At 45.3% G+C, this 23,902-nt stretch overlaps 2 protein-coding genes across 4 annotated transcripts in view; one reads left to right on the plus strand and one right to left on the minus strand.

The window, feature by feature from the left end:
* Fndc3b (fibronectin type III domain containing 3B) overlaps positions 1-14,905 on the minus strand; it is a 290,533-nt gene extending 275,628 nt beyond the window's left edge. Inside the window, exon 1 of one of the 3 annotated variants that reach the window (XM_029537515.1) lies at positions 14,811-14,905. The gene's annotated coding sequence lies outside the window, so the exon portion shown is untranslated. Of the gene's footprint in view, positions 1-6,659; positions 7,240-14,034; positions 14,137-14,810 lie in introns of those variants that run through there. The other 2 variants (XM_021195296.2, XM_029537516.1) reach the window with 2 other exon arrangements.
* LOC110320242 (translation initiation factor IF-2-like) lies at positions 13,643-14,974 on the plus strand. Its single transcript, XM_021196147.1, has 2 exons — positions 13,643-13,838; positions 13,893-14,974. The coding sequence occupies exons 1-2, from the start codon at positions 13,643-13,645 to the stop codon at positions 14,972-14,974; spliced, it is 1,278 nt and encodes a 425-aa protein (XP_021051806.1).
* Positions 14,975-23,902: the final 8,928 nt, after the last annotated feature.

The raw sequence follows: 23,902 nt of genomic DNA on the forward strand, positions 1-23,902 counted from the left end.
CTATCCCAGCTCCCACCCACCTCCACACCAGTCCGTGCCCACTATCCCAGCTCCCACCCACCTCCACACCAGTCCGTGCCCACTATCCCAGCTCCTCAAATTAGCAAAGACAAACCTGTCAAACAGGGAAGTGAATGGCAAACACGTGGGACCCAAAAACTACAGTCAAAAGAGAGAAGCCGGAAGACTCCGTACTGGAGACACTGATGGGAGTCCTCTATTCTTTCCTAACCGAGGGCTATGTCCTGGTGGATTTAAATATGCTCTTAAAACTTTATTTGAATTTCATTCACATTGGTGTTTGGCCTGCATGTATGTCTGGGTGAGGGTATCAGATCCCCTGGAACTGGAGTTGCAGACAGTCGTAGCATGTGGATGCTGGGACTTGAACCTGGGTCCTCTGGAAGAGCAGCCGATGCTCTTAACTGCTGAGCCATCTCTCAGCCCTTAAATAAGCTCTTAAGAAGCATGATGTAATTTAAAAGAATCAGAAGGTGATACATAAATAGAAAGTACCACTGTTTCCATGTTGTCTCAAATCTAAAAAGCAAATGAGAAAGGCTAAAAAAAAAGTTACATTCTAAGATCTCTCATATTCCACAGGTACCACTAATATCTAAGGATACAAGATAGATAACAAAGCAGGCTAAAATTATGTCCAGAAACCAAACAAACCTGTAAATAACTGTCTCTTCAATAACGATGAAATGCTATGGCAATTTTATACACTGCTAAATATGGCCTAAAGTAAAATATGAGTGTCAAAACTTGTTAATATATTTCTTCCACCATTATCACAGACCTCCCCTTAAAAAGAGAGAGATTTCTAAGAATGAGCTTATTTCCTACAAGACTATGATTTCATAATACTTTCCTCAAATGTGAGTGTAGAGGGCAGGGTTCTGTGGTATGCACCTGTAATCTCAGCAGTGAGGAAGCAAGAGGCTCACCGTAAACGTGAAGCCAGTCTGCTCTATGGCCGTCCTACAGTCCTACAGTGAGTTGTAGGACTATACAGCCAGCCTTAGTTCAAAACAAGGTGGGAGGCGGGGCCGGGGAAAGGGGGACATGCAAGCAAATTTTGGTGTCTCTTACCCAAAATTAATTAATTAAATCTTCACTTGTAGGTGATAGTGGTAAAAGCATTTGAGAAACGAGCCCAAGTGACTAAACAAAGAGACAAGGGGAACTGGAGAGAAGGCTCAGTGGGTAGGAGTGCTTCCATGCAAGCGTAAGGGCCAGAGTTCAAATCCCCAGATCCACTTAAAAGCCTGCTGCAGCCACAGGCTCCTGTAACCACAGTACAATGGCAGGTGGGACAGGAGGACTGCTGGGTTTGTGGCTGCCAAGCCAGCTCCGGGTTCAGGGAGGGTCCCTGTCTCAAGAGAATAAGGGAGACAGTGACAGAGAGAACTCTGGTTTCCACACCAGATATATATGTGTGCACACACATTCACAAATGAAACACTCTACTCCTGGAGTTAAAATATATTTCTTTTTTTTTTTACATCTTGTGTGGAAAATAACTTGATACAAATTAAACACTCTTACACATTAACTTTTCTTCCCGTTGTCATGAAGGATGTACCACCAACCAAGCCAGCTGGCCTGGCAGCTAAGACAAGCGCCCTCTGAGGAGGGGACCAAAGGCATCAGAGCTTTAGAGACCACTTCTGTGTCATACACAGCCGAACAAGGAAGAGATCGGAACCACTCGCACCCATGTCCTTCTGCACCCTGTGCAGGAACACAAACGATCCTTGGGTGGTAATCCTTACAGCATCCTCACAGGCTCTTTGTCCACACAAACTTTAGAGGAACAGAACCCAGCAAGGCCTCACTACAGACTCTGTCCTCGACTCACCTCCCATGAACTCACTTTCTAAAGACAGGGTACAGAGCTAAGTAGTTCTAACAAAGGAAGCATTTAAGGCTGCCAGCCTGCCAGGTTTAGCCTTGGCTGTCCAGGAAGGTCCAGGCTCCAGGCTCCTCTGAATCTTGAGGTCACCTTTAATTAACTGCAGGAGCCTCTCTGCAGCAATAAGGAGTCCTGTATGTCCCAGACCTCTGGCTGCTTTGGTACAACCAACATCACCACACGGTTCACTGGGAAAACAGGGACAGGTCAGTAATTGGAACGTGTTTGCTTTTCCAGGTGCAAATCAGGGGTGCAGCATCTCACTCCACATAGCAGCTTAACTCAAAGACACAGAGGTGACCTTCAGGAGAGTGAAGTGTCTCTCCCGGGGAGCATGCGACATGTCTGCACGCTGTACCGCTTCACCAGAGCCTCTCTGAGGAACTACCTCCCATCCTCCTCACACTCCGGTGTCTCACAGATGGCTTTCCGGGAAGCCTACTTCTGTCCTCCCCATCCTCCATTCCTAAACTTAAGTGGGTAGTACAGAAAACAACCCAGGAAAAACAGCTCCCTCTTGGGAGAGCTTCAGAATATTATGATTTTATTATACCAAAACTATAAATTTTAGGTTTCCGGGCAATAGACAAGTTGAGCACATGAGAGGTCTTCAGTTTTGCTTGGCCTTAATATTCAGCTCCCTGGGAACACAAACACACACTGTTCCAAGCCCAGAGAAACATGCAAAATAATAAATGTGGAACCAGGTACGGTTGCTTTGGTGGGATTACTTGCCTTTCATCCCAACACCTCAGAGGCCAGAGGCTGAGGCAGAAGCATCAAGAGTCTGAAATTACCCTAAGCTATAAAGCAAGTCCTAAGCCATCCTGGGCCAAATGACAAACCTTGATTTAAAGTATATATAACAATAGCACACACATTTATTATGTAATATGTATATGTGTGTATATATTACATAATATGTTATATTATATATGTGTGTATATGTGTATATATATTATATGATATGTATGTATATATATGTAATATATATGTAATATATGATTATAATTTCTGAACTGGGTCCAGTTAACAAGAAAAAACTTTTTAATCAAAGGCCACATTTTTAGCAAGCAGAAATTTTCTAAATCAGCAATCTGAGTTGGGGAAAGTCCACAAAACTTTATGAGAACTTTGATTTTTTTCTAAAATAGTATTTGATGGACAAATAGGTTTGCACAAAAGGTAACCATGTTTTGATTAAGTGTTTATTTCCTTGAGTTTAAATAAATAAATAAATAAATAACCTCGACACAACAGGAACTCAAAATGTCTATAATTAGCAAGATTCTTCAAAGAAGAATCCCAGCTCAGCCTGGGAATACAGTGGTCAACATGAGGGCCCTGGCTCAGGATAAGTGCTTGCACATAGCACATAGGCCCTGGGTACCATCTCAGCATCACCAAGAAAGGAAGGGAAGGGAGGAAGGAAGGGAAGGGAAAACCCAATTTAGATCAGCAGTCACCCTATAGTCCAGACAATGAGACAATCTGAGTGTCCCCAGACTCAGAAGTTCAACAATCAACAACCCTGAAGAGGACATGTTGGGGAAAGTTCTAGATGTTCCAACTTGAGAAAATGATAACCTATCTAACATGATAGCACTGGAACACACTGACCATGGGCAAAGAACAGGACATTTTCCCCTTAGTAATTCTTAAGTACAAAGTGGCTGTTCTTTATACTCCCCCTCAATATAGAAGGGGTATGCTATGGCTCTAGCATTTTTTCCTATTGCTTGGGAATTATAGCTTTCCTCTTGAGAAAAAAGGTCATAAAAATGACCAGCCATGCATAAACACTCATGTGGTGGCATTTCGCCAAGCCACTTAAATATACAGTAATGTTTATATACTATATAGAGTATACAATATACGGTTATATATGGTTATAGTCAAGAGAAACTATACCCACTTATAGAACATGCTTGCACACTACTGCCACACCCTATGAGTTCACCATTTCCCAAGACTCAGAAATGAATGGACAATGCCTTGTGCAACAGTAAGTAGGGTCTGTCTTTCCCGACAGTGTTTGCATGAGAATGTAAGTCTTTCCATGGCATTCTTCTGTGTGGGTTTCGGTGTCATGAGTGTGTAATTTACCCATGATGCTCAGGTTTCTTATCCTATCTCTTAAGCAACTATCTCTAGCACTACTGAGTGACTTGATGGAAAAACCAGTGTGCTTCCTAAAAGCAAACAGTGTCAACGCTTCAAGAATGCAACTGTCCATGTAGATCTGAGCTCTCTGTGGCTCTCCAGGCATGGCAGGAGAAAGTGTCTGTGCTCTTACAGGGCCATCAACGCAACAGGCTACCTAACTACTGCAAGTACTACAAGGCCTTCGTCACTCTCTGCCACTTGCTTATTGCCTCCTCTGCACTTGAGCCCAGTTAACAGGAGGGAACCTAGGGATATGCAGCGGGTAGAGCTTGACTAGCAAGCAGGAAGCCCTGCGTTTGAGCCCCAGGAGCACAGAGCAATGTGTGTGATGCCCATAAAGCCTTTAATCTAAGGACTCAGGAGGTGAAGACAGGAGGACCGGGCTCATCCTGAGCTACAGGGCACCCGGAGGCCAGCCTGGGCTATGTAGATGACAGAAGAATCTGCCCTACCAGATAAATGTTTCATTTTTCTCATACTTCTTAAAATCATCACTAGGTACAGTAATAAGTTCGCCATTTGGTCATCTTTCAGTAAGCACCTTCACAGGGCCCATGATATATCTGAGTCCCCACTTCCTTCTGAATCAAAATCTCAGACTCAAGTTGCTAGCAATAGGTTACTTCTGGTTGAATATTTTTATGAACTATAAAAAAGTTTTCCACAGAAAATCTACCATTTTACACGCCCAAGAGCAACACATAAGCATTCTAATGCAATGTATTTGGAATTATTCGATTCAATAATACAGACTGCTAATCTAACTCAGAATGACTTTTTCTGAAATAAGAAAACATACAATAGGAAAAGCAGAGGCAGCAATATAGATCATTTGCATTACTTTTCTCAACTGATTTAAACAACAAAGGATAGCGGTTGCCTTTTACTGCTCTCTACTATTAATGCCATGCAAGAAATTAACAGAAGGCCTTGTACACGAGGCGTGTGCTGTGACTCACATGCCCCTAGGAACCTCCCAGCAAACCTTGAAACATGAGAGAAAAGGGAGCACAGACCCTAAGAATACACTAGAGGTTTCACACTCCTGTAAAGAGTTGGAAATCTCAGGCAGCTTCGTCTCTAATGGCAGAGAGACTGGTGGCTACTGGGAGCGTCAGGCTGCGTAGGAGTGTGGCCCCCAGAAGGCTCCTCATGTCCAGGGCATGCCATCAGGGCCGTGTACGTGTAGACAGCAATAAGAAATCCAGTGGGGTAAATACAGTAAATATATGAATTGTTTCTGGTTTTTGAGACGGGACTTTTTGGTGTGGCCCTGGCTGTCTTGGAACCCTGTAGACCAGGCTAGTCTCCGCTGTCTTGGAACTCTGTAGACCAGGCTAGTCTCCGCTGTCTTGGAACCCTGTAGACCAGGCTAGTCTTCATCTCAGAGATCCGCCTGCCTCTGCCTTCCGAGTGCTGGGTCTAAAGGCGTGTGCTACCACGCCCAGAAAACAAATATTTTCTAAGCTGACAAATCTAGTCCTAGAGTCGTCATGTTCTTAAAAACAAACAAACAAACAAATCCTTCAGGCTTGAGTGTCAGGTACAAAATATACTGCGATGTCATTCCAGCTTGCTTTTCCTTACTATGAGGAAGCACTGACTAAAATTAATGGGGGTGGGGGGCTGTTTAACTTGTAGGTTACACTCTTATCATGGAAGAAGATAAGACAGGAGCACAGAGACAAGAGTTAAAGCATGGAGGGCCGCTGCTGCCTGTGAGCTTCCGGGCTTATTAATGTTCAGTTCAGCTACCTTTCTTACAAACCCAGGACCACCAACCTAGGGAATGGTACCACCTCCAGTGGGCTGGGACCTCCAGTGGGCTGGGCCCGCTTTCCAACCCAACTTCATAATTGTCCATGAAGAAAATGCCTCACAGACAGGTCCACGAGCCATTCTCGACAGAGGCAATTCTTCAATTGAGCTTTTCTCTTCTCAGGTGTGTCAAGTTGACATCCAAGATTAGTCATCACAGATGTATTTAAAGATACTTGATTATTTCTGGTAAATTCCTCCAGTCACCAAGAATGTCTTCCTTTAGGAGAAATAGGAAAGGAATACACCTCTAACCTATCTAAATTTTTAACTCATGAATCCCTACAACTACACCCAAAGGCAGAGAGAGGGGCAAATGGGCAGCTAAAAGCAACAAGGGGACTAGAGATGTAGCTCAGGGCAGAGCGCCTGATTAGCAAACGGAAGACTGGCACACACCTCTAATTCCAACCCTCAGTCCCAGTCCTCGGTCTCAGCGCTGGGAGGTACAGACAGGAGGAGCTGACACTCAAGGCAATGCATCCTCAGCAAAGAGGCATGGTGGGGCTCTAGGTCAGCCCGGACTAAATAAGAGTTCCTGTCTCAAAAGAAAAACAAAACCACTAACATCCTTAAAGCCTTTAGGGGCCAACGAGATGGCTCAGGCCTGGAAAGGTGCTTGCCACTCAAGCCTTGTGACCTGAGTTCAGTCCCCAGAATCCTTGTAAAGACCAACTCCACAAGTTCACGCGCACACACATTTTTTTTTTTTAAGGCTTCAATTCTTTGCCTTATCAATCTGCCATCAAGTACTTACAGATGAAATGAAGTTAGCACAGGCAAAACAAATGTCACCGGAGCTCCAAAACTAGCAAGTTGTCAGTCGTTCTCCACTCGGGGGTGGTCAGAAAGGCGCTGTTCTTGCCGCTCTGGTTCACCCTGGGTGCAAATACAGCTACAGTTGTTGCCACGGTGCTGGTTCAAGTTCATATGGGAGCACCAGGAAGAAAACTAGCTATTTTGTGGCACCCTCTGTGAGCTCCAACTTTCTAGGGTCCTCTCCTTCTCCACAGGTTCTCAACAATGAATTACAATCAGCCCACGCTGTTTTAACGGGTACTAGTTTTCCCATCATGCTAAAATGGCTTGTTCTCTTAATCAGACAACTATTTTTCTGGTGATGTGTTTAAACTTTTGATATTTACACTAAGACCTCTTTTTGGCATTATTTACTTGGAGTTGGGAGGGCTTGGGTGTGTCACGGCAAGTATACAGGTCAGAGAATAACAAGGGTCGGTTCCCACCTACCACTATGCAGGCAGGCCCTGGGGTTCAGGTTCAGGTCATCAGGCTTGACTGCAAATGCTTTGACCTGACCAGCCGCCATCTTGATAATCCCCAAACCTTCTCATTAGGAATGGGAGGTCAACCGTCATCCTAGCTTTGGCTGGATAGTTAAAAAGTGCTAATTAGCCACAACTAGACACAGTACAGTGAAGGTACTGCTAACGAGGTCTCTTCCCCAGAAGACGGAAATCCAAGGCCCTACCAGATAAATTACCTCATTTGCTTCCTGGGTTTTTAGAGGGGGGGGGGGGGCGGGGGTGACACTGGGTGTCTTCCTCAGTCCATCTCCACTGGGTCTCCCAGTGAACCTGGAGCTTGTGGATTCAGCTCACGTGGGTGACCAGCGAGCCACGGGGCTCCTCCCCTCTGCAGCTCCAGCATAGCACGGGAGTTTACAGATATGCCCTGCTCAGCGCGGCCTCTCACTCAGGGTCTCGCACTCAGGGTCTCGGGCCTGCACCACAAGCACAACAGTCCTGACTTTGTCATCCCGAAGGTCCCTAAATTCAGTAGGCTGCAGGTACTCCAGTTTCACTAGCTGTCAAATTTTGAAAGGGAAAGAAGAACTGGAGTGGCCACCGGCCTGCTCCAGGGGTCGGAGGGAGTCTGTTCTCTACACCTTCTGAAAAGATGGGCCAAGTTGTTCTGCGTGGGAGAAGGAAAATGCTTTGCCGTTGTCAAAAGAAAAAGAAGAAAGTAGAATATGCCGTTAACAAAGAACCTAGCCTGCAAGTCAATGTCTTCTGCATCAATAAGGGTTTGAAATAAAATTACCGTCTCCGCTCAAATACAGTCATTGAACACAAGACACTTTAAATATATATAGCTACCAAACCCTCAACTCTCTTTGCCTTTAGCTCAGCATCGTCTCACAACTCCTCCCACACCCCGACATGCGCGTGCACACAGTGAGTTATCTAGAAGTCACGGGGAGGATAAACAATACTATAGCCATGAGATCTAACAGGAGCTCCGATCAGGAGCTGTGCTGGAATTGACGGTATTGCCAAGAATATTAGGACTTATGGATGTGAAATCAGCGCATCTCAACCCAGTGCAAGGAAAAGAAATTCAAAGGTTGATCTAAGTTCACAGGAAGAAACATCCACGCGGACAGAAGGCTGTCCACGAAACGTCACAGGATGACAGGCTGGAGTTTGAAACCTCCTCGCCCTCCTGTCCCACAGCTCCTGTCCCACATACCTCTGGTCTCCAAGGACTGAGCCTTGTTACTAAATCTACTACAAAGAATTGTCGGGCCAGATGAGCCAGGACTTGAGACTGGGTTCTCCTTGGCTGGACCTCGCAGAGGGGTCAGGCGATCCCAGGCCACCCTCCCGTGCTCAGTCTGACAGTGTCCCCGTCTAGCTACCAGGATCCAGGCATTTTCCATCCCTCCAAGGCATAGCACGCCACCTGCTCCAAAGCTAACATGAAGCCTCTGTGTATGGGTACTTTGCTGATTTAAATACTGTCGTGTAAACTGGAGAACAAAACTGCTCCTCCACCACCCACGTGCGTTCCCGACAGCGAAGAGCTAAGGTCTACCTGGAAATAGAGTTCCACCGGGAAACACTCTCCAGCTATAGTAACACTGGTGGAAAACAGCAATTGTGTCTTCAACTTAGAAAGCAGGGAGGCTGCAGAAATTGGCCAGCCCTGAAAACAAGGCTGGTTTCCCAGCTGCAAGTGTTGAAAGCTCAAATAAAAGGCTCGGACAACGCAAGGACTAAAGCCTTGCCTGTCATTCTGGCTTGGAATCCCCTCAGAAATTGCGCTTCCTGCTTCATCATCACAATGAACCTGACCTGAGAAAGCCACACTGGCCTGCACAGGCACTCAACAATGCTGGTCCAGCCAAACAACACAGAGAGGGCAACTTAGGGGCAGGACCTAGTCCACTGGTAATGAGGAGTAAATAGAAACAACTAAGCTTAAAGTTTTATTAACTGACCACAAAAGGGAAAGTAAATGAGTTTCAAACTGTCTCGGCACAAATCTATGGTCTCTAAAACACACAAATTCCACAGGGCCAGCTGAACTGAAACTGTCATCATAACAAACTCAATTCAGGTAAAGCTTTGTCAAACCTTTTTAAAGACACAGACTAGCATAATGATATCATAACAATGATAATTGTTTTAAAAGATACATGTGAATTGTTTTCTCCTTATATTAAGATGGGGAAACCCAAGTTAAGGGAGGTTTAAAAGTTTGCCAGAGACACATAGGTGCAAAGGAAAATGATTCCCTGACAAACTATGTTTGCTGACACCAAACTCATGCTAAGATTCAGCCCTTAATCTTTGCCTGTCACCCAACAGCTTTACGATTACAATAAGTCTCTCACTTGTATCTTGATGTCCTAACAAACTGAAACACGCATATATCATGGCTAAATCTTGTTTCCATATTTGGCACACTCCCTGGGACACTATAATTCTATTTATAACACAGTTCTTTATCCTGATTCTGTTAAAATAGTGAAATGCTCCCCACGGCCAGGAATGGGTATGAACAAGACATTCAAACGGCTGAATGTTCTCATTAAGCAATGCCTGGCCTGTGGTTGAATTTATAACTTTCCGATAGCTGGAGGCAATGTGATTTATATTCACACTAAAATAATACTGCAATTTAAAACTGATTCATTGCCATAGGTCTCTGGGATTCTGTGTTCTGGAGTCACAATTATAACCTGCGATTATCCCTGTAACTCTGAAGGATACACACACATTCAGGTATCTTTATACTGAACATGGAAGTTCTTTCTTAAAACTCCTAATAAAGTGTAGGCTGCTAAGCTGTCTCAGGAGCTAAGAGCCTGCAGTGTTCCTACAGAAGAACAGAGTTCAGTTCCCAGCACTAACCTGACGCAGCTCACAACCTGTAACTGCAGCTGCAGGAAACCTTACACCTCCAAGAGTACCCGCACTCACATGAAGGGGCCCACACAGTTATACACATAATTAAAAGTAAATTTCCTTTTAAATCCTAATAAAAGACATTATTTCTCATTTATCTGTTCTTGAACCATTTGAGAAACGAGCCCAAGTGACTAAACAAACAGACAAGGGGAACTGGAGAGAAGGTTCAGTGGGTAGGAGTGCTTCCATGCAAGCGTAAGGGCCAGAGTTCAAATCCCCAGATCCACTTAAAAGCCTGCTGCAGCCACAGGCTCCTGTAACCACAGCACAATGGCAGGTGGGACAGGAGGACTGCTGGGTTTGTGGCTGCCAAGCCAGCTCCGGGTTCAGAGAGGGTCCCTGTCTCAAGAGAATAAGGGAGACAGTGACAGAGAGAAGTGTGGTTTCCACACCAGATATATATGTGTGCACACACATTCACAAATGAAACACTCTATTCTTGGAGTTAAAATATGTTTCCTTACTTTATATCTCGTGGGGAAAATAACTTTTACAAATTGAACACTTATTCGTTAAATGGATCTTCCTGCCACCTTGTTATTAAAGATGCCCCTCCCCTTACCCTCAAAACAAAAAGGAAAGGTGCTGGGTTCTGGGATGTCTGCAGATGGGATCTAGTCAGATGAATGCTCTTGGACTGTCACTATATCTCATAGGACATACGGACGTTTTTGGAATTTCTGTCACCAAATGAAACTCAAAAGGTTTGAAACTCAAAGGAAACTCTAAGTGTTTGCTCACTGCAAATGGTCATTCCTGCTGGTTTAGTCTAGAACAATTTGTGAATAAATCTAACATTTGATAACTGATTGGGGGGTGCTATGTCTCACTATACAGCATATATATATATATATATATATATATATATATATACACACACACACATGTATGTATGTGTATATATATGTACATACACATTTATACATGCATGTATATATGCATATATATGTTTATGTATATATGCATATATGTATACATATACATGCATATAGATAGACAGATATAGACATAGACATACAGTCCAACTCTTGGCTGGAGTTCCCTATGTAGACCAGGCTGGCCTCAGACTCACAGAAATCCACTTGCCTCTGCCTCCTGAGTGCTGGGACTAAGGGCGTATACCAACAACCACTACACCCCGCTTGATAATTTATTTTATATTTTGATAGCAAGACTACTTAAATTCTTCAGAAGAGTGCTGTAGCTCCACAAAGACAGCCTCAGATAGCCCCTTTAAAAGAAGGCCTAGATGAGCAGGTGACGTAGATGCCAGTGGCGTGGTTTTTGTTTCTTCCAATTCTATGAACGCCTTTCACCCTGCTTCCTAATACTCACACGTCTGGGGCAAAGAGAAGAGTAGACCAACTGACCTGGACTGCAAGGCAGGCCAGCATCTCCTGATCCTCCCACCTCTGCCTCCTAGACGCCAGGACTAGAGGTGTGCGCCACCATGCCCCACTATGCTACTTTACTACACTGAAATATCTGTACAAATTAGCTCCTTTACCAGCAATTCCTACAGGCACCTATTCCAACTAAATGTCTCAGCTACAGGTCTGCTCATCCGTGCTGACTGACAAATACACACCTTAAGATGTAAGTAGCTAACTTCTCACTCTGTTTGGAGAAGCAGACTGAGGCACACCTACCCCAGACTTTAAACTCTATTTAGAATATGAATTCAACCCAAGTGTGTGTGTGTGTGTGTGTGTGTGTGTGTGTGTGTGTGTAGACTTTAAACCATCTTCTGACTGTAAAGAAAGAACACTTAACTTGGTGATTCAAAAAGCAAAAAGCAATATGGCACAGTTGAAAGTCAATAGACTTGAGAGTCTGAAAGTTCTATGTTTCAAATTTAAGTTTGAAATAATTTGGAAAAAATAAAATTCAAACGACAATTCTTGAGTCACAGAGCCATATTTGAAATGCTCGATTACATGTGCCCCCTGGCTACAGCAGGGCAATCTAGTCAGAACCATTCTATCCCTGGACATTATTCTGAATTACTGGTACCTTGATTTCTGTGAACTTAGATGCCCTTGTTTATAAAATGTACATTTACTACAACTGAAATCAAAATATTCAAAACTTAATCAAGTAATGTATAAAAGGCAGAAAACTTGTTTATCTAAGGAGGAATATACCATTAGTACAAGCTCTAACAAGCATGTGGTTCATACCTGTCACCCAACATCCAGGAGGCTGAGGCAGGAGGTCAGCTTGGAGAGGCCAGCCCAAGCCTGTCTCAAAATACCACCCACAAAAAACTTTCCTTACGTGTGATTAAGTGCCAGTGACCCTTCCGGGTGGATCATTTAAGAGTTGGGCAGAAGGGGCACAAATGCCAATGAAATAACCAGGAGAGTTGCCGGTACTCATGTTCCGCATTCCTTTAGAAGCCCCAGAAGACAGGCTCCTCCAAACAGCCCAGGCTCTGATCACAGCTATTTTTAAAGGGTCTTAAAAGATTACCAAAATGTCTTTCTGGAACCGTATATACTGTCATTAGATACTGCCAGCCCCCACCCTACAAGATCTTGACAGTGCTAATAGATGCTAAAGGAACACGATCTTGTCTCATAAGCATCAAAATAAAATGCTTGAAAAGCACATGGAAGTTTAAGGACAATACTAAGACAGCAACTTTTTAAAACAATAATCAAGGAGGCCACACTTTTAGCCAGGCTGCTGTGTATCTCCGTAGACTCAGTAAGCATGAACTCCCGTTGGCCCTCCTGGCCAGAAGCATGCCCAGGGACTTTACCCTCTTCAACAGCTGCTCCCAGGGAGCCAGGAAATTTACTGAAACCAGTCTTTACTGCATCCACAGTCAGTCTCCAGTGAGGAGCGAACCCACAGCCCCCACACAAGTCACAAAACCAGGTCACAGTTACTATGCGCTGTGTGGCATAACTCAGGTTCCCAGGGTCCCAGTCTAACTTGGAGACGGGGAGTGCCACGAACTCAAATCTGAACAGAGCACTGAAATTTTGCTCAAAACCTGAATTTCTTTTGTATTGTTTTGTTGTTTTTTTTAAAAAAAGAATGTTACTCCAGAATGGATTCCTTTTCTTCCGGGTCTGTCTGCTCCTACTAACTCTCTGCCCCAACCAGGTGCCTCCCCTTTCCCAATGCCCCACCTCTTGCCACATTTATAAAAAAGAAGAAAAAAAAAAAAAAAAAGTGGCACATTCCCTCTCCCCTAGCTTCTTCTCCTAGTAAGGCCTGGAAACTGGAGGAAATTCAAATCAAATTAGTTGCACATTAAAAAATAAACAGGCAAGCAATCAAGGGTGCCCACCCAACAAAAGCCCTCACCAGTTCCAAAATATGATTAAGCCTGGGAGGGAAGAGGGGGAGGGGGACTAGCCGGGATGGAGATAAACGTGTGCATTTTTGGCTCCAGCGTCAGCCTCATCGCGGCCAAATTCTACATTTTGTTTAAAGAAAACGCTGGGCCTGAGAGAAAAGAAAATAAAAAGTTGTAACTTTTAAGGAAGTCTGCAATCCGCACTGTCTGGATAAAATGCCAGTGCTTCCTTCGTCTGGGATCGCCGGGTGGGAGCCTAGATTCGAAAAAAATCTCCAACCCCAGCCGTTCACTCCGGGAAGGCGCCCGGCCAGCGGCGCCGCCCGGCGGCCCAGCCAGGTCTCCCGGGACGCTCGCAGAGTCCCCCCCACCCCCCAGGCTCCCCAGGCCGGGCGCTGGGGACGCTCGGCGGGTACGGCCCCGGGCCCCGCTTTCCGCGAGGACTGACAGGCCCTTCCCACGGCAGCCCGTTCCTGCCTGCCATCCGAACCAGACGGTCCCCGCGGCCCGCCCAGCCCGCCCGCCGCCTCGGGGCGCGGATTCCACCCGCTGGGTCTCCCGGCCGCCCCACCCCCGGCAGGGGCGCCCCTCGAGCCTGACCGACTGACCCGCGCTCCGCTGGCCCACACGCACCGGGTCGTCCTCTGCTTCCCGCCGCGCCCCGCTCCCCCGCCCGAGCCTGCAGCCGCCTGGCTCGCCGAGTCCAGCCGCGGCCGCCGGTTCCCGCCCCCAGCCCGGGGGGAGCCCAGGGGGCAGGACGGGGAGGGAGGACGTGGCGCGCAGAGGTGGCCAGAGGCGGGCGGGGAGTGTCCCCAAGAGGCCCCGGCGGGGGCGGGGGCGACCGGTCGCCCAGGGACCCTCCCCGCGAGCATCCCGGGTCCCGGGTCGCAGCCCGGCACCCCCAAGGGGGCCGAGGCAGCCCCGACTCCCAGCTCTGCGCGCACGCACGCCCTCCTCCCTCCACCATATGGAAATCTACAGCCTCCCAAAGTGACACGTCGAAGATTCCTCGGCCTGGCCGCGCGCCCTCCCCCTCCCGGGCAGCGGTCCTGCCGCGGGGATCTGGGCGGGGGAGCGGATTCTTCGGAGCGACGGCCCCGGGGAGGAGGGGAACTGCGAGCCCCGCATCCTCCGCTTTCTTCCCCGGCAAGCGGGGGCTGGAGGGGCCGCCCCTTACCCGGCCGGGAGCTTCGGGCAGCCGAGCGGTCGCGGCGCGATCGGGACTCGGCAGCCAAGTTTTTCCTCGGGCATCCCCGAGTGCTCCGGGGCCGGGAGCGCACTCGTGCAGACTCGGAGTCCGGCCGGGCTCCGGAGCGCAGGGACCCGAGAGCGACTGTGGGTGGCACGTCCCCCGGCTGCCCGCCGCCGCTCCCGCACGCCTTACCTCCCCTCAGGCTGAAACGGGGCTCCGGGTGCCCGCAATCCGGGTCGCCCACGCCGTCCCAGCCAGCCGCCCGCGGGATCCCCGCCGTCCCCTGCGCCGTCCCCTGCGCCGCTCCCGCCGCTGCTCTCCGCCGCCTCCTCGGGCCGCCGCCGCTGCTCAAATAACTACCAGGAGGGTTTGATGGGGGATTCCGCCATGTCAATGATGTCGGGACCACATGGGGATTCGGGCCCCGCCCACTGCCGTAAGCCTCCCAGTACACGCGCAGCAGCAAGCGCAAGCTCGCTGTAGCTTGGCGAGGCCTCCCTTTCCCATAAGCCAAACCTGGCTACACACAGTTGGACTTCTCTAGTCTGAGATGAAGAGAACTAGGAGACTCTGAATGAGATTCTGTAATCATCACTACAAACGCACTATTTGCTCAGTAATTATTAAAGCTGACTTGTTATTTTTCACTCATAACACGTATTTCCTTTTCCAATTGTAATTCCCAGAAGAATCTTGCAGTGATTTTTTTTTCTTTACTCTTTTAACTTCCCACAGCATTTTGCATGAGCAAGTTTTATGATACCAAAATTTAAATGTCTATTTTCCCTTTCCTTTCCGACTAGACGCCTTTACTCACAAGAGTAAAGACAGTTCCTTTTAGTTTTTTTTTTTTTTTTTTTTTAATATTCAGTTTGGGCATACTTTATTTCTGTTGTAAGTAAGTGAAAGTAAGTATGAATGTGTGTGTGGCCTCGAGTATACACATACCATGGTTTTTGTGTGGGTAAGAAACTTAAAAGTCCTGTCTGTCTTACACAGGTTCTGGGACTCCAACTCTGGTTGTCAGACGTGGTGGGCAAGTGCCTTTACACACTGAGCTATCGTTGCCCCTAAAGACAGTTTCTTGTCGTTTATCTGAATTGTATATGTCAGATGCAAAAGGATCTACTAGCTAATGATTGTGTATGGATTAAATATATACTATATTCCTGCTGCATAGGCTCTGTCAAAGGTTAAGGGGCTGTGCTGTACTACCCACAAATTAAAAAAAAATTTTTTTCTAGAAGCAGGGATATTAGATCAAATAATTAACTCTCCTCTGTTACTTGGGTATTCTGAATAACTCCACCAGCATCTACTATTATAGTGTTCCACAAAGACCAAAAGGGATCTGTCACTCTCGTTGTACATAATAACAGGAAATACTACTTTATTAAAACCCACGGAAATATATGAACCCTAACAAACAGTTCTTTTCCTTGTGGGGTTTACAATTCTCTTTTATTTGTAAGATAGTGAGTACAGCCAAGCTGAACCCTCTCTCCTCAGTGACACTTTTCATGCCAATGTCCCCAAAGGGCTTTTGTCCCCATCGTTCTAAAATACAACTCTAATCTTAGATCTTAGCCTTATCTGGGAAGGAAACATGCTTTCAAAGCAGTGGTTTCCCCAATGCCCACAGAGCTCAGCTCAGATTCAAGATCTAACCCATGCAGTCTGAGTTTGGACCAATGCCTCTCCATCTTCCCCTAGCCATGTCCTTCAGCCTAGTTTAGCTCCTCGGCCTCCCAGAGACACTCCTGACCCTTGTGCATGCCTTCTTCCTCTTCTCTGTCCAAGGTTGTCTTACTCATCCCAACTTGGCCCCTCCCAGCCTCCAGCCCGTAACTGTCTTCTCCTTAATTATTTTCCATTCTCATGTTGCTCAGAAGCTGTCGTTTGTATCTTCCACTGCCGAGTGCAGTTCATTTCTTTTTCTCTATATCAACCTAGAACTGTCCTTAGACTACAGAGCCCCTCCCCTTTTCATGAATATATTGATTACAAAGCACTGGGGACGCTTGAAGGACTAGATACATGTGCAAACTTCAGTGGGAGAAAGGCTAAATCTAGGGATTAAGGGACAAGCGCAGCAACAGGTAGACAAGATAGACAGGAGGACAGACATCTCTGCCTATTTCTCCCAACAGATCTACTGGATTTCTCTTCTTACAAAGAGTCATTGTTGCCAGGTGTGGCAACACCTTCCTAGTAACCTATCCTGAAGCTAAGAGAGGAGATCAGTCTGAGGCCAGCTGAAGATAGGGGCTTGTCTCAAGTCTCAGCTCTCAAAAAGAGTCAATGCATACAGGGTGCGCTAACTTCAAAATGCCTGTCAGTATACATCCTCTCCGTGGCTTAGGCAGCCTCTTAGTCCAGCCTCTGAGACCAGTTTAGTACTGGAAAAGAAACATAGTAAATGCTTGGAAAACATAGCCAATACATAGACACAGTGCATAAAGAAAAGCAGAGACATCCTAACCACACACGTTACCAATGACCCCTGAGCCTGAATTTTCTTATAAAATTATGCCACTGTTTCCTGCTAAAATCACAAACCACAGCACCTGATAATAAATAAATATGAATTCATCCTTGAATGAGTGACTGAGTGAATGAAGTGGTCTCTCCTAGAGCTATTAATGAGTCAGAAAATTAGAAGCTTCAAAGAAAAGGACGGACTTTTGATCAAGGCTCGGGACTACTGAGGGAGTTAGCTTTCACACAAGGGGAAACACTGGGATTATTGAGGCATGAACTGATTGAAATGGGTTTCCAGGTTGATTGTTTTCACAGTGGGATATAGAACAAAGCTGGAGTGAGAGAGGCCTACTCTGAACTGAGTTGGGAAATGATGAAGACTGGGTCCAGAGTCATGTTTCTGGAAATGGGAACAAGGGCCTCCAGCCAGAGTGATCAGATCCACTCCCAAGTGGCGGCAATCTGGGCCACCTGCCCTGCGTTCCAAACCATGCTTACAGTTAAGAAGATGTTCCTGAGGTTGTACTTAGATCCAAAAATAACACCCAAATGAAGATGCTTCAAAATTAAGATGTTAACACAGTACAAAGGCTTCGAAACATTGTCACTACAAAGAGAGTGTTGGTTACCTCATACAAAAGGAAGCAAAGTTAGCAAAGTTAGTCTCTGGTCTGGATTTACATAGTTACAAAAGGTAGGCAACACTGACCTAACGGAAACAGGAAAGCCTGAAGCCTTGGACTTGGGCAGCTTTTAAAGGTGGATGTGGCTAGGTACCCAGCTTCCTACAAGTCCTGCATCTTTCCTCCCAGCGTAGCTGAGGCTACCGAATAGACAGGCATAGGTTGGCTCTCATGTTGAAACCTGATCTTAGCTTTAGATAGAAAACATACAATTTAGAGCCACATCTGCTGTCCACTTTTGGACAAATGCTGACAAAACACCAATCAATTTTTTTTTCCGGAGCATTCGGGATTTACTAGATTACTCACTAAAGTTGAGTTCACAGTACAATATAAGATCAATGTGGCAACTTCAGCAAAAACAGATTCCTCCAAAACTATTTAGCTAGGTAAATAAAGCTGTGGCTCTCCCTTCTTTACTGTTGTTCAAGGCTAAAGGTGGAGAAGAAGAAGAAGAAGAAGAAGAAGAAGAAGAAGAAGAAGAAGAAGAAGAAGAAGAAGAAGAAGAAGAAGAAGAAGAAGAAGAAGAAGNAGAAAGAAAGAAAGAAAGAAAGAAAGAAAGAAAGAAAAGAAAAGAAAAGAAAAGAAAAGAAAAGAAAAGAAAAGAAAAGAAAAGAAAAGAAAAGAAGAGGGGAGGAGGAGGGGGAGGGGGAGGGGGAAGAGGCAGCAAAACATCCCCAGTAAGATCTGCCCCACAGTTATCAGAAGGGTTAAGACAAAAGCTAACTGGTTGCCAGGTCTCACACTTTTGAGCCCAGGGTTAGCACCTGGGCAGGTTAGTGATAAATCCTGCCTCCTTCCTAAGGAGCTATCCATTGTTTTAGGGGAGGCTCTCTCACTGGCCTAGAACTTTCCAAGCAGGCCAGGCTGGTGGCCATTGGGTCCCAGGGACCCTTCTTTTCTTCTCCTCTCCTGAACCAGGATCACAAGTATATGCTGCCAAGCGCAGCACTATGTGTGGGTGCTAGGGCTCAAAGCCAGGTTTTCATAATAGAGCACAAGCACTTTACCAGAAGAGGTATCTCCCCAGCCCTCAGGTCTTACTTTATATCCCAAAGCAGCATGGATTCATCTGCATCCTAAGACCTGAGAAACTAACCGTAGACCAAAGACCACCAAAGAAAGGCAAAGAATTTTTGAGAAGGCTTCGTTCATCATCAGCTCCAACTCCAAAGGAAGGTTTCTTAAACTGTCTCTGCCGTGCTCACCCTGCCTCTGCTTGAGGGGAGGGGAGGACAGACAAACTGACAGTGCTCACCTTCCTTTCACCCCCTACCAGTGTTTCCTTAAGAGTCTATTCTCCTGAATGCATACCTGTCTGGGACACACAGACATTTTTCAGGGATCTCCCACCACTTCTGGGAACCCACTTGTTCATCTCCGAAAGCTAGGCAGCCAGTTTCCATTCTTAGTATTTCAGACAGGGTCAGAATGTACATTCTGATCACAAATAGTGGTCCCCGTTCTGACCTCAATTTGGATGAAACTCTCGTTAGTCAAATATAATGTTAATTTTGTTAGTAAATTTCTCATCCTATTAACTCATGCTTTTGTGCCACAAAAACATGTCAAGATGCATACTGTGTATACAACAGATATAATCTTAATGTTAACTTGTTAATTGATGGGATACTTAATTTTATTAAATTTTATTTATGTTGCGTCCTCTCATTTCAGCTAATTAAGGCATTTGGAGTCCAGCCATTAATGGCTGGTGCTGGTTGTCAACCTGACAGAACATAGAATCCCCTGAGAGATGAGCCTCTTGGGCACAACTGTAGGTGATTATCCTGATTATGTTAATTGATGTGGGAAGCTTCATCTTAATTGTGGGTGGGGCCATTCCTGGGCAGAGGATCCTGAACTGTATAAAATGGAGAAAGCAAACCGACTGCTAACAGCTTTTATCATTCTGTGTTTTTTGTTATCGTTCTTGTTCTGTTTTGTTTGTTTTGGGGTTTTCGTTTTGTTATGTATGCTTTTTTGAGACAGAATTTCTCAGGGTAACCAGCCGTGGCTGTCCTAGACTTACTTGATTGTAGACCAGGTTAGTTTCAAACTCAGAGAGTTGCCTGCCTCTGCCTCTGCTGGGATTAAAGGCATGTGCCACCATACCACACTGGGCTTGTTCTGTGTGTCTTAACTGTGGGGACAATGTGATGAGCTTCTGTAAGCTCCTAAGGCCTTCTCTTTCCTGCCACAATGGTCTCTACCCTTGAACTGAGAGCCAGAAGAAAGTGTATTTGTCTGGGTATTTTATCACAGCAAGAGAAAAGGCAATGAAGACAACCGACACATATCCTTTCTTAGTGTTTTGGCACTGATCAATCTGATAACAATTTTCATGTGGCCACACAAGCCACTATTAGAATCACAAAGCCAAGGACACACCAGAACAAATTGTTTTCTTGAGACATAGTTAAGAATCTGACTAAATCTATCACGTTGACTTGCTCTGAGTTGTGTCACCTCATGTCTCGGTGGCGATTGCCATCTCTCCTGCCCACACGCCATTTGGTTTATTACTATGATAACTTTCTCTTCCTACAGAGTCAAGGCTAATAAATGAGAGGCTTATATATTCCTAGCTGCTGTGGATTCAGCATGTTTTGGGGGCGAGAGGTCTGTCTTAGCCACTTGGATATTCTATAAAAGAATACCGTATACTAGATGGCTTGAATATCAGAAATATATTTCTGATAGCCATGAATGCAGACCAATGCACTGATTGATTTTTTTGTAGGATGAAGACTAGATTCTATGTATCCGTGAAAGAAAGAGAGGAAAGGCAAGAAAGAAGGGGAGGGAGATCGCATATCAGTGGAAGGGCACCGGTCTCCATATCTTAAGTTCTTCAAACTCGTGACCTAATTATCTAAGCACCCCACCTCCAACATTGGAGACTGAGATTTGGGAGAAACAGAAACATTTAGTTCCTTCACGGAGTAATAAAACCAAGAGAACTATTTAGTTTGAGCAATATAGCTCTAATATGAACAGTTTTGGTCAAGGAAAGATTCTGAGATTTGACCTGAAAACAACAAACTTAATTTCAGAGACAACTGGTCTAATCTGGCTTGTAAAGGGTTAAATCATTTCTCATTTTTTTAAAGAAAAGTGTTTATTTTATGTGTTATTATTATTATTCAGTGTGTATATGTACACACCTGTGTGCTTGGGGAGGGGAGTATTGGAGGATCCACAGGTCCCACAGTGGACAGAGGTCAGAGGACGGTCAGAAGGACCAAGTTTGGCTGCCTGTGCTTTTATGTGGCTGCAGGTCCTCCATCTTTTACATAGTCACAACAATATTTGTCTCAGTTCTCCTAAGTATAGACTCTAATATTTCCTAGTGACTACTGTGTCTCCAACCTTGCTAGCCAGCGTGTCTAATTTAGACACATTAACCCCAGTAAGTACTCTTTCCCTGTTTGCATAACTACCATTATTAGAGGACTTTAGAAGTCGTATAAGAATTTTCCAATTCTTTCTAGAAGTTTCCTGTGTGCTTGTGGGCAGTTTTTTCAGTTTGCTAATGCCTGAAATGTAGGATAAGATGACTTGAGCACCCAGCCTCTTCCACATCTCTGCGTAAGGTAACACCGCCTTCTGACAGACTGGTTCTCCGTGCCATATTTAGTTATGCTGATAACCAACGAAAGAGCCCTTGGCTTCCAGCATCTTATGGTCATTGTTCATTAATTCTCTGAGCACCCACCATAATGCAAATACTACTTATGGAATATGGATGATAGGTATGGACTAGGTCCCTGCCATTAAGTCTCATGGTCTCTGAGAGACAATCATACAGTAGCCATATGACTCCACATTGAGGAAGAGATCGAAGTCGAGATAGGCAAACACGGGAGAGGGCAGGAGGTTGCTCAGCCAGGAAACCCCCTCCACAGCAGTGAGGCATTGGGTAAAAGCCTACCAGGGCGAGGAGGAAGAGGGGGTTCTGATTCTCAAGCGAGTGAAGAGCAAAAGCAGAAAGCAGTGTCAGAGAAGAGACTGAGGCTGAGGAGAACGTGCCAGTTAGACAGCTTGAACTCCAGTGGCTTTCAGACTGAGTGACCAGTGACATTGTACTGCTGAACACTTAGGTCATTTAAAGCTTTGCTGGTCAGGGTGGAGATTCAGATCCTCTCAGAAAACCTAGCGCACGCGTTACCTGCTTGCTTGCTTACTTACTTATTTTTGAAGCAGTATCATGTAGATCGGGCTTGACCTCACTAGGTATACAAGGATGACCTTGAACTCCTGATCCTTCAGACTCCACCTTCCAATTGCTGGGACTATGGTGTGCAACACAAAGTTCACATTTGTGTGTTGCTGGGGACGGAACCCAAGGCTTGAGGAATGCTAGCCAAGAACTGTAACAACTGGGCTACTTCTCTAACCCCAAGATCGATCTTACAAAGGGGAGTCCCATGATTTGACTTGCTCTGCTCAGGCACCTGGCCATCAGGCAGAGAGGCCTCTCCCATGGGATCAGGTAAGAGATGATCTGTCAGTTTGGACTCGGGATGGACAGTAACAAATGAGTTAGGGATGTCTGGCAGGACAGACCTAAGCCACTGATTCGTTGTGGGAGGTCGGGAGACACATAAAGAAATTACATTTTCAATTTTCACTTGTTCTTGGAACATAGAGACACTAATTAAAGAAGGCTAAATAGGTAAAGAGCCACGCCCGAGCTGTGGTGTAAGCCAGCAGGCCTCTCTCAGTCCATGATCCATGACTGATAAGGACAGCTGTGACTCACTCCAGTGTCCCTCGTTTCTCAGCACACGGAGCTTCTCAGGGAATAAGACTGTTCCCCAGCTTTCCATAGATTTTTCCACACCAACCATCCAGAGGCCTTCAGACACTCAAGCCCAACCTTAGACCCAGTCTGTACTCCAAACAAATACCTCAGTGATGAGCAGAGAGTTCCCACTCGCATTCCATCCTAGTTAGAGCAAAACCTGATACTGTTAATCTTATCAAATGGAAAGGGCACTGGTGGACAGTCCAGCAACTTAACTGTTACCATGACAACCTTACTTCTCTGCAGCTCAGCCTGTACCCGATCTATCTGGAGAGCTGAACATCAGAAGTCATTTACTTCTAATGTCTGGGATCCTATGAATGAGTGAACTAGCTTCTTCCATAGCCCAAACAAGCCTGTATTTTGTCCAGAAAGACATCATAAGACATATTCTTATATCTGTATCTCTAGGCTGTTCTACTAGCTTAGTAACATTATCAATCAGATGAACCTGATATACCTCGGGGTCTGTTGAGTATATGTGGTTCTAGTGACTTGTTCTCCTTTGCCCGTTCAGAAGGACATCTATTCACAAGTTTTTATGTAGATTACTATACTGCTGGCCTGATGTTACCGAATTCTGTGATACTATAAAGGTGACGTTTCTCTGATCAGGAATCATTCTCTCATGTCTGAGTTTGAACATTGTCAGGGTTTAGCCCAGAGGTGGATGATCAAGGATTTGATAATCTGGCCATCTTCAAATTTTAGTCACAGGGTCATGGCATCAACAGTGAAATTAGACATATTTTTGTTAAGATATTATATTCAACATGGTAACAGATTTGTGTGTTGGTTATAAATTATTGTTGATGTCTGTCATGCAGAGAGGTTAATCTTAATAGAACTACTGGCAACATTCAATAACCATCTCTTAGGTTCACTTTCTTTCAGTGATCCTTATGTAAAATTCCCCAACAATTTACTTTGTTCTCAGAAGTTTGGCTGAAGAAAGTTTCTTGATGAAGTGATATACTCTCTTTATTTAACAGGAATAAGGACGTTTATTTTGGTTCCTTTTTGTCTTGGCAGCTAAGAAAGTCAGAGATAAAATTCACTCCCAATTACAGCAATTACCCTTAGCCTGGGGTTTCTGTTTAGACCATTCTTCCTCTGTCTTTATTGTGTAATTCTTATTCATTTGTATTCATTGGATCTTTATTTTAGTGAAGTGTTTTATCTGAGTGTGTGCTATTCTATCCTTAGGAGAGGTAGGTATATCACTTTGGATTATTTTGGTTTCAAGGGACAAGAATATCATTCAAAGAAGCAAAATAAAATTTACACACACACACACACACACACACACA

This window comes from Mus pahari, chromosome 4 (assembly GCF_900095145.1).
Source record: "Mus pahari chromosome 4, PAHARI_EIJ_v1.1, whole genome shotgun sequence".
NCBI lineage: Eukaryota > Metazoa > Chordata > Mammalia > Rodentia > Muridae > Mus > Mus pahari.

What these genes read in the sequence shown, in the direction of transcription:
- LOC110320242 (XM_021196147.1), top strand. Translation starts at nt 13,643, where the DNA reads ATGCCAGTGCTTCCTTCGTCTGGGATCGCCGGGTGGGAGCCTAGATTC. An exon ending in GCGCTGGGGACGCTCGGCGG is followed by an intron (nt 13,839 to 13,892) that starts GTACGGCCCCGG and finishes TTCCCACGGCAG; the next exon opens with CCCGTTCCTGCCTGCCATCC.